The sequence below is a fragment of the Abramis brama genome (assembly GCF_963993115.1).
Source record: "Abramis brama genome assembly, chromosome: 10".
NCBI lineage: Eukaryota > Metazoa > Chordata > Actinopteri > Cypriniformes > Leuciscidae > Abramis > Abramis brama.
Window position 1 is genome coordinate 26173302 of NC_139972.1, and position 15365 is coordinate 26188666.

A 15365-nucleotide genomic window follows, 5' to 3' on the forward strand; every position below is an offset into this window, starting at 1 on the left:
CCCAGCCCTGAATCTCCGGTAATCCCTTTGAAAACGGTCTCCGTGTAAATGACAAAAATGCAAGTCTCTGAAAATGACGACGTCATGCACATGCGTATTACGTGTCCAATCTATAGTGTTTAATCACCATCTAATGGCCTGGCAGCAGAATACAGTGTTTTTAGTCGTTTCCACGGATCCGTGTGAATGGGGGATTGTTTTGACAATGGTGTTGTCTGTACGTGGTAAACTCAAAGGGAAAAACTTCTCATTTTAAGCATATTGTTGTCGTGTAAACGTACCCCTAGTTTTCCCGTGTGTTTGATTTAGTTATTATAGTCACCTGTTGTCCATCAGTTAGCTCATTAGTTCCTTTTGTTAGCTCCATGTATTTATACCCTGTGTTCTCCATCATTCTTTGTCCAATGTTGTCATTAAAGGACTTTTATTTTGAATCGCCTTCGTGCAATACACTCGGACCTTGACACCTTTAAACATTCTATTGACTCTATTAACGTTACACCTACATATCAACTTGCTCTCATTAGAGTACAAGCAGACTGTCTGCTTAATATCGGCAAACTCTTTATTGTGATGGTCCCCCAACAAACATTATACTAACTTAAATATAAGTATCTTTGCAACTACATGTCAACTTATTCCACTAACCCTAACCCTATACCCCTAACAGTCTACTAGTACTCTGATATGAGATGACAAAGGTTAAACTTTACTAGACTTTAATACGGTACTTCTAGTAAAGTCTAAAGGGGCCCATCAAAGTAAGGTGTAACCCATGTTGAAATAGCCTCACCAGAAACCAACTATGGAAAGAAGTCAGCTTGAAAGGAAGATGGATGCTGGAAAAGTTGGAAATTGTGACACAAGGGGCTGTTTATTCCATAAAACATATAACCTAAACATGTAAATTAGTTAGTCCACAAACAAACATAGGTGCCTTTGAGTCTGAATATCGATACGATGAAAGTGCAGTGAGCAGTAAGCAAATATTCCAGTTTTCATTTCAATTGTCCCCACACATTTGAACCAATTTCCATGACCTTTCCAGCTATTTCTGATTACTGGGTAAGATTTTTTAGAAATAATTTCAATACTGATTTGCTTACAAATCAGTCAGACCAATTTATGAGTTGATTTGAATGATTTATTAAAAATAAGTGTCTCAAAACAATGGTTTACTCACAAATCAGTCTTGACTAAGGCTTTCAGGAGAGTTTTACTGTACACAAGCTCCAAAACCACAAAAATGTAAATATATAGACTTTTTCCATGACCTTTGTGATTTTGTTAGAACACCTGTCCCAGGAAAGCCTTTTCCAGGCTTGGGACATTGTAAAATTCCTTGATATTTATAAGTTTTGACCCGTTACATAAATCTAAGATGGCAGACTTAGAAAGAGAAATGTTGATTATACACATACATTTCATTCAGTACTGTAAAGTGTCAATAAAATATTTTATTTCAATTAAAATAAATTATTTTACCCATTCTTTTGGGTTTTGTTAGCTTAGAAACATGACTAGTCAAACTGTATTGTAATTAATTGTGAGATCACAGAACAGTAATTTGCCATCTGTGGAAATGATTGCTATGTGGAAAGCAACAAATGCTTTCGAGTCAAATGCTTTCACTTTAGGAGTTCCTTTTCAGCACCTTATGAAAATTTTGTCCCGTATTTGCAGTCTGGATGATTTTCTGAAAGTCAAAGCCAATCTTCAGATTTTTGGCAATCCGAGTTGAGTGCTTTCACAGAAAATTGCATGTACAGTATGTAATGGGCACAGACTCTGTTAGCTTCAGACTATGATTTCGTCCAGTCGGAGAATATAAAACAAGCTTAATATTTTGAGGCGATTTTAGAACACATTGTTTTCATTTGTCACGCGTCACCTAGGAATGAGGTGCATTTTTCTGTGTGAGTTTGTAGTGGTCATAAAGACTTTCAGTCTTTATTTGTGTAATCCTCAGTCATTTAGCACAGTTTTTCCGCAAGTCGGCAAGTGTATGATGCCATAGTGTTTTAAAAGATCTCTGTCTATAGGCAACAGCAGTCAACTAAAGTCAACTGGACAGTTTACTTTCATATCCACAGTTTTATCTTGTTTGGCTCTATAGATGATCTGTTTGTACCAGCTGCAAAATACAATGGTGGGGAAAGCACAGGGCATTTCATAATCACTGTGGCTAACCTCATAAAAAATGTCACCAAACCAGTATCTCATGGAATACTGAAGAGAATGTGCCTCATATTCTCCCAAAATCTGATCTTAATCTCTCCTCCTTTCTCTCTCTCTTCTTCTCTCTTTCGATTCCTTCACCTGTTCTAAACACACACATCTAAATGTGTCTTTTCCCCCTCCCCTACAAATGAAAACAGAGAGACTCTCGCAAAACAAGCTAAGAAGACTGACCTGAAAAAGTACCAAGAGCACGTATGAGAGTTTCCCACTGAAGAGTATCCGCCTACAAACTGTTATTGACCTTCTATTTATATCTCTGCATCTGATCTTATCTACAGCAAAGATCTGTTTAAGTTTCCCTCATTAAGATCTGAGTCCCCACCTTCATTAATTAGAAAAGGAATGGTGGTTACAAATTTCACTTTTGTCTGTCGTATCTGTGCTAAATGCTGTGACACGTGTATATGTATAGTTGTGCTACAATTTCAGTAGCCTACAGTAATTGTAATCTATTCTACAACAAGAATGCCTTGTATTTTTTAAATACATTATAGTACCATAATGAATATGGTAATTGATATTCAAGAACCATTTCAGAAAAGTACTAGTTGTTTTGACAAAACGAGACAGTGTTTTTTAACTGGTTGTCTTTTACCAGTATTTAGTATTAGTTAGCATAGCTTTGATAATATCATATTAACACTTTTATTTTACACTATCACTTTTAAAACCTATAGTAGGTTAAACAGGGCATTTCTAACAATACGCCTATTCTTCCGAATCCTACCCCAAGCGTCAGAACATCCTGTCACACTATTTTGCAGGTTAAAGGCTTGTTCACGCCAAGGGCGATAAATATAACTAGCCTATATCGATAACTATACAGGAAGTTTTAAAAACATTCTAACCATTCAAGAACAACCACACCGCAACTATAACGACAAAGCCTGTTCACATCAAGAACGATAACTGTAATGATAATTATTATCATTCACACAAAAGAACAATACCATTCTGATTATCAATCATAATCTGTTCAAACTATTCTGAAAGGGATTTCAACAATATCGCTCCACTGTGACGTTATCGTGATAACTGTGGTGTGGACTCCGCTATTCTCGTAGAATTTAGAGTGATTATTATAGTTATACTTAGCATTACAGTATCGTCCTTGATGTGAACCAAGGGCGTTTCTGGCAAAATAATCGATATTACAAAAATAAAACAACGCAAATATTACAAAATATGACATTAAAAAGTGTAAAAGTCACTAGTTTTTATAAAGTACCACTGTCCAACAGCGTCACCCGCAGGTAAGTTACAGTGGGAGGCTTGCCTCCCCTGAGCCCTGACTTTTAACTGACAGTGCTTGCAGTGGGTTTGATGGGGGGGTAATTGAGAATGAATGGTGGAAAATCACATGAGAGGAGGCAAGGCCTCCATTGCGCTATGACTGGATAGGATCTGTTGTGATTTGATATGATTGGTTCATGCGATAAACCCCGCCTCTTCATGCTCGTTCTTGAATCGGCCTGAATGAAGAGAATGATGGTTTTAAAGGGTTAGTTCACCCAAAATAAATCACTCACCCTCATGTTGTTCCAACCCCGTAAGACTTTCGTTCATCTTCGGAACACAAATTAAGACATTTTTGATGAAATCTGAGAGCTGGCTCACTCTTATAGCCTTCTATGTAATCGATATCTGCCATCCCAGAAAAGTCAGTAAAGACATTGTTAAAATATCGTTCAAATAGCTCAACCTTAAGTTTATCAAGCGACGAGAATACTTTTTGTGCGCAAAAAAAACGACTTTATTCAACTATACTGTGTGGGGCTCTGAGTAAGTTCACGTAGTGTAAAAGCGCAACGCTTCTGGGTTGTACGTCAGAACGTAGGCTCACTATTGGCCAGCATCACACACATGACCAGCGTCGGCCAATAGTGAGCCTACGTTCTGACGTACAACCCAGAAGACATCAGGGTAATTACTGTAATTACTAGTAATTACTGACAGAATTAAAAAAATTTGGTGAACTAACCTTTTAATGGGAAGACTAATAAAATAGTAAGTAAACAACTCAGCCACTTATATATCACTGCTTTATGTCACATCAAAATCAAACTTGAAGACATGTAACATGATGTGGTGGTTTTTAGTGAGCAATCAGCTTGGGGAAATTAAAGGTACATCTTCATGTCTGTGTCTGTCAACAGTGCTTGATTTTCAGCTTGATGACCGCTGAAAATAAGTTGACTTTTAAAAAGAAAAGCTGAACATTAGTTCACAAATAATATATATTGTTTAAATTGTTACAGCCTTTAGTTATTATTTTGGAATAAATGTAAAAATGCGTACAAATACTAACTTGATTAAATGTATAGTTGGTTTTAATAAAGTGTAAAAATACAAAATAGAGTTGTATTTGATCTCTCTTTTTATGAAATGTTTATTTAACCAAGAAAATAAAGTGTAACAGGGACATACACTGTAAAAATTAACGGTCAAAGACTGTAAAAATGCTACAGTGACAAACTGTTAGTTGGTTAAGAGAAAGTTTCCTTACTATATATATATAGTATATATATATATAGTATACGGTAAATAACTGTGATAGATCTAATGGTACATTTAATGTAATTTTACTGTAAAATACCGTTAAATTTACAGTTTTTGGAAGTGAAAAAGTCATTGTATAATTTACAGTGAAAAAAACGTAAATTGACATTCCCACAATTCCATGCGTGATGCTTCACATTTGATGTATTTTTGTTGAAATAACTATATTTCTTCATAGTTTTCATCAGTTATGAAATTAGGGTTTAATGTTACATTTAATGTTATTAAATGAATGTTTATTGCATTTTTAAAATTTCACGTGTTACCATGATGCTGTTTAGTGTTTGTATGAATGACACTGTGCAGCTTCTATATAATAGTATTAACTTGAAATACTGTGAAAGAGCTGCTTTAATTCATCATGTGATTTTCATCTCCACTGTGATTGGTGGTTGTCAGTGTATTACTATGGTACAAAACAGATATAAATACTTCAATAGGTCAGTAAATTAACATTGTATCAGATAATTAAATACGGTTTATTACTGTAAATTTAAGTAAAGTCTGTAAAATCTAAAATGTTGCTACCGTATTTTTTACGGTAAATTTCTGGCAACCACAGCTGCCGGTATTTTACCGTAAATGTAGCAGATTTTTTTTTACAGTGTACATTTGCATTTGATACATAAAAAAAGTGAGGACTTTGCCTCCTCATTTAAAAACACCACCACACACCACTGATGTAAAAGTCCCTTAATGGTGTGATCGATAATCGTTGGAATCGCTTTCAGAACGATGTTTTTTTTTTCCAGCTGATGAATGATAAAAAGATTGACAGCAGTCACTGTCCCGACTTTAAAGAGCTTGAGCATTTAAAGCTTGCACTTAATTAACACAATGTTATCGTCCCTCCGTGGTGAGGACGCCAATTTAGTTTTCATCATAGTTATCTTTCTTGGGATTAACGGTTGTTGTGAAGAATTAGGCTATGAAATGTGGCAATATAGCAATAAAATACACTGTTTTTCTGTAGAAGGCATTTTTTTAGTTACTTCTAGGGGTGTAACAATATACCGCAATGCAAAAATGCAACAATTTGTATCGTGGATAGTGACAATCTGTATTGTGTAGGCTATAGTTCACCCAAAATAAAAATTACTGTGTGAGAAAAAAAAAAGTTATCAGAGTCTTAGTGTCAGTACTACATTAAACTATATAATGTTGAATATAATCTATAATAATGCAATGGGGGAATATTTGTGGGTCCTGATAATGCCAAATGTCTGATGTTACCAAAAAAGTTTAAAAAGTAGCCTACATTATTTTAAATATATCTAGTCAGTGACAGAGTGCAAGCGTTTTCATCTGAAACAATTCTGTATTTTCAGCCTATTTTTATTCTGGTGTCACTATTGTCCTGTGCATTGGGTTACAAGCACCAAGTCCAAGCCTATTCATTTACACCCACAATGTAATATCAAATATAGCATTTTAATCATCAGTACATGTTTTGTTAACCTTTTACCATTTGTCTTGGAGTATCGCAATAATATCGTATCGTGAGTTCGGTATCGTGATATGTATATCGAATCGTTACACCCATAGTTACTACTGCATCAAATATGGCTCATCCTATTAGAGGCATTGCTATTTTTCTACTTTAATTATTTTGATATTATCTGAAGAATTCCTTCACAAATATTCAAGGAATGTGGTATGTTTATATGTTGATGTTAGACCAGGGTTGTTCACTTCACTATTCACAATAAAGAGACAGTGACCGTACAAGTGTGTTTGTCTTTGTGTGGGCTGTTGTGTGGGAGTGTGTGGTATGCATGTCTTCATAGGAAAGTACAAGCATCTGAATGGGGGATGTCCCAACACATCCAAGAGAAGAAAAGAAGAAATGCAGTGGATCTAGGTGAAAAAACAACAACTTCAGTATAAACATGGTAGCCACACCCCCCCTCCTCCCCCGGATGAAAAACCACAATCATGCATACACATAATAACCCCTAATATTGCCTTAGGCAAACCACCTTTTCCTCTTTTTCAGAAGTCTGGTAGAGCTGAAGAGAAAGTGTTTTAAGACTGACATGTATTTGCCTAAATGGGCAGCCACATGTCAGTTATCATCATTTCATCTCTGTTGTGTTGCTGCTGAAATCTCTGCGCCTGTTACGACAAATGGGCAGAAATTAAAAAAGTTAATTTGATTTATTTTCACTGAAGCCGATGTATATGTCCAATCACTTCTAGCAACTTCATACTGAATTTCTGTCTAGTTGTGAGGTTCTGACCATCCACCTTCTCTTATGTTTCCAACCACAGCCGCTACCGAAAGAAACAGAGGAAGAGAGAGAGAGAGCGAGAGAGAGCGAGAGAGCGAGAGAGCGAGAGAGAGAGAGAGAGAGAGAGAGAGAGAGAGAGAGAGAGAGAGAGAGAGAGAGAGAGAGAGAGAGAAGGTCCAGGGCTTAAACATGAGAGCATAAAAAAAAGGGGAAACCCTGTGGGAGAGACCATGTCTAGATGAGATGCTCATTCAATCTCACAGCCACATTTCACACTACAGCACACACTAAGGTGAGTGAAGCAATCTCTCTCATAATCTCATAAACTGGTATTGGTATGGTATTTCTTAGTGAATATTGCCATTTGAGTGTCATTCTTTATATTCCTTACAGCATATTTTAATTGAACAATTAATTTCCATTGGGGCTTTGAATTTAGCCATAGGTCAGTGACAAATCTACATAGTCTATCTTTATAGAGTTTAATATACACATTTAGGGCTATAACCACCAATGGGGGATGCATCGTAAACCATATCATTCAGTTTAGAAGTCGATCAATATGCAATTTCCAATTACCAATTCTTAAAATGTTACTTTTTATCCTCCTAAGCCTAAATATTTGGTTATATTCTTGAACACATTGGTCATCTACAGGCTTCAAGGAGTCTCCTTTTAAAAATAGATTTATTACACAGTATGACACTATTTTTAAACTAGACTGATTAGGTCAGTCGGGTAAATGAAGGTTCAATTTGTATTGCTGACTGGTTCTAAGAAAGCTGAGGGGAACAATAATGGGAAACTCTTTGGAAAACTCTTTAGAAACTCACACCTTGACAGCAAACACACAATGACTTTCCTTGCAAGAACTAATCGATTCTGGCACCAAATCGAAATGTCACATCAGTAGTAAAACATTTCCTTTGGAAGATAATGTGTTCAATTCAATGTATACAGAAAAAAAAGTCCAACTTCAAACTTCTGAACACTCGGTGGGTTATGTTCAACCCACCTGGGTATGAGGACTGGGTATCTTTGTGGGCAACATGGGAATTCACCTTAGAGACAAACCACTGCTCTTTTAGACATACACACATGCAAAACCGGTGTGGAGGGAGAGTAGATGGTCTGAGGCCTGTAAGTAAAAACATGATTAGGTTTGTATGCAAATATTCATATACTGTACAATCCCTGCAGGTTTAAATAGATTTGCTCACCACATGATGCTGTGCTTTCTTAAGCTGTACATAGATCAAGTCAGTGCATTTAGGTCACGCATCAGGTTTCTCCTAATTGATTCACTGTGAATATATCTTTGGTTTCACTTATTCATTTGATTCCTTTTTCTTGGGCTCTGCTATAGTCACAGAGATGACTGGCTCGAATAACCCCAGGTTCCGCCTCTTGGTTGGCTGGTGCTGCCTGATGTCTTCAGCTCTTTTGATAATGACGGTATATCTTGGAATACATTCTAACGATAAGGTAAATTGACCTGTGATTGCCTCAAACCACACTGCCTCTTATCATGTAGAAAAACTTAAGTGTAGCCTGTTTTCAAGCATATTCTCCCATCTGGCATTGGTATACCCAATGGTCCGACCCCAGCCTTATGCTATAGGTTGAGCAAATGTTATTGGTTGGGCTGCTCAAATAAACAGATTAACGTTTTGAAAGTCACGTTTTTATAGTACAGTGTACGCTGTAGTATAGTAAATGGCAAAAGTATCTGATACTTCTCAGTTGTTTGTTCATTTTCCAACACAGTCTCATGGCAATTTGTAACAATTTTACATTTTGATGAATTGCTGGCTAATTCTTATCAAATTACTAGAATCCAATTTCGTTTTTTTGTACGATCTGCTTATGTCCCAGTAGTGGTCTGGTTTAGGGGTGGACCTTTATGCTTACTTTTTTCGAACAATTCACACTGTACGAATTCATACAAAATAGCCACCACGTAAAATAGTTACAATAGTTAAATAGATTGTCATTTTGAGATTAACATTTTTATTTTTTATTTTTTGACTAAGACAGGACATGAAGAGCCCAATTCAACAGGTTTGCTTATTAATCTGTTTTCCTCCACAAGTACAGTTTAAAGGAAAATTGCACACCTTTGTCATGAAAGTAACAATCTAATACTCTTTTACAGAAAACAACACCAAACCTGTCCAACAGATAGGTGAGAAATGTTGAACTTTTTATTGTGAACAGTGGATAGCCTTGCCAATGTGAAAAGAATGTAAACAATAGATGAAAAGTATCAGTTCTGTTAATAGTCTTCAAAAGCTATCTTTCATTCTGGGAAATATTCCTATTGGGGAAATTTGTATCTCTTTAAGTAATAGTTTTAGTTTTTTTTATTTGCAAAGTGAAAATAATCAAGTTGCACTTTCAGGATCCCGTTACGGCCAGTTTTTTAGCGACTATATCAGTCTCATCAGAGGTAAGAGAACATCTCTCTTCCTGTGGATCTCTTCACACTTTTTCTCTTTCCCGTTTCCCCCTTTTGCACTTTTTCTGCATCTCTCGCTTCTCTCTATATCATGAAAACAAGAGATAGTGGGACTTTTGGTTGTGTCTCTTGGTTTCTCTGCTGCATTGAGGAAGTTGGACATGTGGTTCTCTGCTTTTAAAGAATCTTTTGTGGCCTAAAAGTTATTTAAGTCAAGATACCACATTCAACTAGACATCACACCTGTAAATAAGCTCGGACTAGTCGTTTTCTGTGAGGGAACTTGAGGTCACCTGGAAGTTCACCTTCACACCATTCGAGTAGGAGGTCGTACCTTTTTTTTTAAAGCACTCTCATCTCATTTGTGACTGTCGCCTCGCTGAACCAGATTCAGTCACCACAATGACACTTCTGAGGTGACGCTGAATGTTTATCGCAGAGGCGTTGTGAATCAGTGGAAATTTAACTAGTCTATAATGTGCATGGCTCTATGTACGAGGAAGGAGGTCGAAACGTTCCTTTAAAAGGCTCTCCTTCCCTGACCTCACTTCACGTCCTGTGTGAAGTGTGCTTTCATATATATATGTGGGATGAACGGCAGCTCCGACCCCCACAAATGGAACATTTACACAAGAAAATGATAAGAGCAATTAAATTAATAAAATTATACTCTTCAATGTATTTGTGTTAGAATTTAATAGTAATGAGCCTGGTAGCAACTTTTTATATTTTTAAAATGAAAAGGTTTACATGTTTGACTTGATTTACTTAATTTATTTGACAAAAATTGAATTAAGTTGTCAAACAGTCTGCACTGCATAAATAAATATAGAATAATCCTTATTAAAGCTACAAAAGTTCTTTAGTCGAGAGCTGTGAGTAATTTTCTTTGTTCTCTTTGTTTTTTGATTAACATTAATAAAAGAAAATGTCTGTCTGTGCGCACGATACTGGCGCGTGTCTTTCTGTCCATTGCGTGTGTCACATAAACAGGACATTCACAAACAGCGTGTTCTCTTTTGTCTTGTTGCGCTTGAATGGTTTAAAAGCATTTGCGTGAATAAGAGCGTGATCACATAATGTAACACTAGCCAAAGGATGACAGAAAAAACGTATGCTGCATTAATTGCATTCAATATTTTTAAGCATTAAACTGAAAAAAAATTATATATATATATATATATATATACTCGATAGTGAAATATCTGAAACACTGCCAAAATGCATAATTGTGCATAATTTTACTCCCACATATAATTTTTTTCCACATATTTTGTGCTCACACCCAAAGTGTGTGCACATTAAACATAATCTCAATACTAAATTGAGTTATTTTTTGCTGCTTATTGTGCTTTAGTATAATGGATCCGTGCATCAGGTCTTAAAGTGACAGCCTATTATACCTGCTGCCAAATTATGAGAAAATGCAACAATATATATCGTGGATAGTGACAATATGTTTTGATTATAGTTCATCCAAAATAAACCTACATTATTTTAAATATATCTAGTCAGTGACAGAGTGCAAGGCATTTTCATCTGAAATAATTCTGTATTTTCAGCCTATTTTTATTCTGGTGTCACTATTGTCCTGTGCATTGGGTTACAAGCACCAAGTCCAAGCCTATTCATTTACACCCACAATGTAATATCAAATTTAGCATTTTAATCAACAGTACATTTTTGTTAACCTTTTACCATATGTCTTGGAGTATTGCAATAATATCGTATCGTGAGTTCAGTATCGTGATATATATATATATATATATATATATATAGAATCGTGACATGAGGGTATCGTTACACCCCTAATATATATATATATATATATATATATATATATATATATATATATATATATATATATGTCATGGCTTCCACAAAAATATTAAGTAGCACAACCATTTTCAACAATTATAGCAATAAGAAATGTTAAAAAAAGATTAAAACATTTTTGAACAGTTGTGCGTGTGTGTCTTTAGATAGTTTCCAACTTCCTGTTTTATTAAATACACCAACACAAAAAATCATAAACTTTTTTTATATGAATTTAAGCATTGTGTTCCTCCCAAAAGCACAGAATAAAGTGTTAATAATTGGGAAAGGTTTTCAGACTGTAAACTAATATTTCCATTCTCTTCCTCAGACAAGAATGAAACCTGGATATGCAGTGATTCATGTGAGAGCAGCTCCCTCCTCTTAAACAACAACACTGTCCAAATTAAAACCAGCGGTTTTTACTATATCCACGCCCAGGTTATCTTCGACAAAGACATAGGCCTACATCAAACGAAGAAGCAGGCGAAAGTTATTTTGCTCAAAAACAAAGGTCCTGCAACACAAGTCAGAAAACTGAGCGAGGTTATTCGCTTTGAACCAGGAACATTGACAATGACCCGGCTGGTCAAGCTGATAAACGGAGAGAGCATCAGCCTGAATATACAACCTGAATCCCTGCGCCTATCGACTGAAGCGTGGCATACTTACTGGGAAATCTTGCTGTATAACAAATAAGAAGTCTAAATCTCTCAGATTCTAAGATTACAAGACCCACAGTTCAGTTTCTGATTGTTTGCAAGTCAGGTATTTCACCTGAAGAATCAAAACCATATGTATTTATATTTACAAAAGTAAATAATAAAAGATGGTTGGATAGTTCTCAAGCCCATTATGGGTTTCAAAGGGAATATTTTCTTCTTTGTATGTGTTAAAACGCAAAGATTTATTTTTATATTATATGACATATTTTAGAGTAATCGTTAAAATATTTTGAGATTTATTGCAAATGGTTTATTGGTTATTTGTGTATTTTATTTTAATTGTATTTAATTTCTTTTTTAAAGTAAAGTGCTGTAAATAGTCTTCAAAATGTCCAGTAATTTGTTAATTTAATACATAATGCATGATGAACAGTAGTCAAAGTGACAATTTGAAATGAACTCAGTTTTTTAAATAATTTATTTGTGTACTACCGTTGTCCTACCTGTAAGCTATTTCAAAATAAAAGTTTATTCAGTGAAACATAGCCTACATATCCCTGCTTGAATTGAACTCAGACTCAACCGTGAGCAACAGCACAACAGTTTTTGTATAATTTATTTTTTGTATGAGCCACACGAGGGCGTCAGTCGTCACAGGAATGTGGCCAGAGAATGTCTAATAGGAACGTGGCCTTCCTGTTGGTCTTTTGAAAGCAAACCACTGAAACTTAAACCCACTGCACTTTCGCCGCAGATACAAACACTGTGTTTCGATTGCGTAGCTAAGCCTACGTGCACATCTTATCTTGAAGGCTGAAGACATGAGGAAGCTTCCCCACTTTGCAGAACTACCTAATTTAATGTAAAGGCCAGGGAGAACGGTAGCCTATGTCAAGATCAATATTTAGCACGCCGTCTAGTTTTGGTTTTTCGATTAGTCTACTGAAACAATTCCGACATTTTAACTATCCAGTCTTGGTGGAGTACAGCCTACTGTACGAAGTCGAATATATTTCCAAAAGTCTATCCCCGCTGACAAACTGTAACCGCAAGAGACACTGACAGCTAATTTCATGTGCTATGAGTCACAATTCTGAATTCCCCACATCTATAAATCCTCTTTTTTTAGTTTATTCCTCTGCCCACACTGAAAAGTCATCTCACCTTTGTGTCTTCACGGTGGTTGACAAACTGCAGTGAGGTAAGGATGAGTTGCTTGATGTATAAAGAGCATGTGGCAACAGCGTTCGGTGCTTCATTTTGGTATATTATTAAGGAAAAAACAAATTGCACAAATTAATTAACATTTTTTTAAGCCTTAAATGCTTCTGACAAATGGTTTTGCTATCAATAAAGCAACTCATATTGTACCACACGTAGCCTACACTGCAACATTTAAGAAAGATTTATCTAGCCTTTGTTGTAAGACCCTCATGTTTACTATAGTTTAAGGCTTAGTTTATTTAGGCCTACTTCCTCTCTTTCTATTAGATGTGGAAACTCGTTTGAGGAAGCAAATCATGCCATTTTTAAACGAACATTATATTTTCGGCTAGGTTTTTCTGTTCTTCTTTCATGAGACTTACCTCCCCAAAGTCATCAGTTTCAGTATCGCTGAAAATGTTCAAGCAACGCATTTTTTTATTTTTATTTTTAAATCTTTACTTTCGTAAACAATGCTTCCCTTGTGTCCTGTGATGAACCAGCACATTTTCGATACGTTAGGACTATTTAACTTTGTGTGATTAAAACCAGATTTTGATTTCTAAAAATTAAAAATGCAAACTTTACCTGTAGGTTAAAACCTGCTTTAGCACGTCGGACTGGAAGAACAGTCTGTCAGCATAAACTTAACCTTTATTTGTGAATGTCTGTTTGTGCACCATCAACCATTTCCTGTTAGCTTGTGGTTTTTTGCACTCATGCATGCATTAAACAATATACCATACCTTCACATGTTTTACTCCAGTAGCCTATATTTCTCTGAGTGGGGTTATTTATTTGAAATTTCAGTACAAACAAGCCATAAAGGAAAAAAAAGATACAGGTCATTAAATGCATTTTGGAATTTCACTTTGGATGACTTATTTCACAAAATGTTAAAGGGTTAAATATTTGAAAACAACATGCAAAACCACTCGTAGAGAAAATACACATTAATAGCGTAATTGGACTTTTGACTCAAAACCTCATAGTTACTGAGATAAAGTTACTGAATTGGTGTACTCATAACATACATCGGCAAATCCGCTCTGAAAATTTCCTCCCATGTATGTCCAGCACGTTTATGTGTCACATGGCAACACAAACAAGGTTTCAGGTGATAATAATAGTGGCATGGAGAGTTATAGGTGAGAAACTACTGCTACTCTGTGCATCATCCTTTTAAAAGAGAATGGTGCTCTTCTTTTCTTCTTTGTGGTAAAGGTGTTAACCCATTTGCAGAGGGGAGCTGTGAAACTAACAATGCTCTACGTCACATATCCCTTCCCCCGTGGAGCATTATGGGGAAAAGAAAAAACGGAAAATGGAGAGAGGGGTCATAAATGTGGAAGGAGGGAATCCTTACAGAATGATCAACCCAGACATACCACTGCATAACCACATTAATCTGACCTAAAATAAAGGGGCTTTCCCACACTTCCCCCTCTCAAAGTTCTGCCCTTTGATGTTACATCACAGGTGCTCTCTGAATGTGGTGCTTTCTAAAGGTTTCAACAGAGAACTATGGTCACAGAATTACAGTGCATGTGAATCTATGCTTGAATGATGACATCGAACATTTTAGAGCAAATCCAGGATTTACACAGCCGCATGTATTTTTGTTTTTTGTTTTAAAAGAAAGCAAGCATGAAACATAAAAATAAATCTTAAAACATGGCTTCTTCTCACAAAGAGTAGGCTACACTGTAAAAAAAAAGTTGCTGCCTTAAATTTTTAAGTATGTCATTTCAACTTAAATTACTTAAACTGACTTTAAAAAAATTAGTTAAATCTTGTATAACTTATAGACCTTATGTAGCCCCGCCCCTTTTCAGCGCTGCGCTCGTTGTCTTTTGACTTCCGGTCTGTTTTTTCACAGCGATTCTGCGTGTTTATTAATGAACGGCTCGTTTACAAATCTTCCCGGTCGACTGACATTAGTTAAGTCATCTGCTTTAAACATTACAGTCCTCATGATAACTTTCGTTAACTTTACATTAAGTAAATCCACTTCAAAAGCTAATTACTCCTGGACAGCGATGCCATAGAAATATACAGAGCGACCGCAAAAACGGAAGTTAAAAGATAATATTCTAAATATGGCGGCGCCCTCGTTTCTCTGGCGCATAGCCTAAGGTCTATAAAAAAAGTTATTTATAACTTTTTTTGATGAGTTAAAGCAATGTAAAAACA

General features: G+C 35.8%; 1 protein-coding gene and 1 long non-coding RNA gene across 4 annotated transcripts; one reads left to right on the top strand and one right to left on the bottom strand.

Annotated features, from left to right (window-relative positions):
* Positions 1 to 6520: 6520 nt before the first annotated feature.
* LOC311091019 lies at positions 6521 to 13808 on the bottom strand. Of its 2 annotated transcripts, XR_014607983.1 has the most exons (5): positions 13761 to 13808; positions 13134 to 13222; positions 8047 to 8169; positions 6780 to 6915; positions 6521 to 6657 (listed from the first exon to the last, which is right to left on the bottom strand). It is a non-coding gene; the product is annotated as an uncharacterized lncRNA (long non-coding RNA). The 2 variants fall into 2 exon arrangements; XR_014607984.1 differs by having other exon boundaries at positions 6780 to 8169.
* On the top strand, positions 7266 to 13079 carry lta (lymphotoxin alpha (TNF superfamily, member 1)). Of its 2 annotated transcripts, XM_084126735.1 has the most exons (6): positions 7266 to 7323; positions 8398 to 8516; positions 9065 to 9092; positions 9187 to 9216; positions 9433 to 9480; positions 11636 to 13079. In XM_084126735.1, exons 2-6 carry the CDS (start codon positions 8406 to 8408, stop codon positions 12001 to 12003), a joined length of 585 nt encoding a protein of 194 aa, XP_083982861.1. In that variant the 5' UTR covers positions 7266 to 7323; positions 8398 to 8405; the 3' UTR covers positions 12004 to 13079. The 2 variants fall into 2 exon arrangements, with proteins under 2 accessions (XP_083982861.1, XP_083982860.1); XM_084126734.1 differs by lacking the exon at positions 7266 to 7323 and having other exon boundaries at positions 8161 to 8516.
* Positions 13809 to 15365: the final 1557 nt, after the last annotated feature.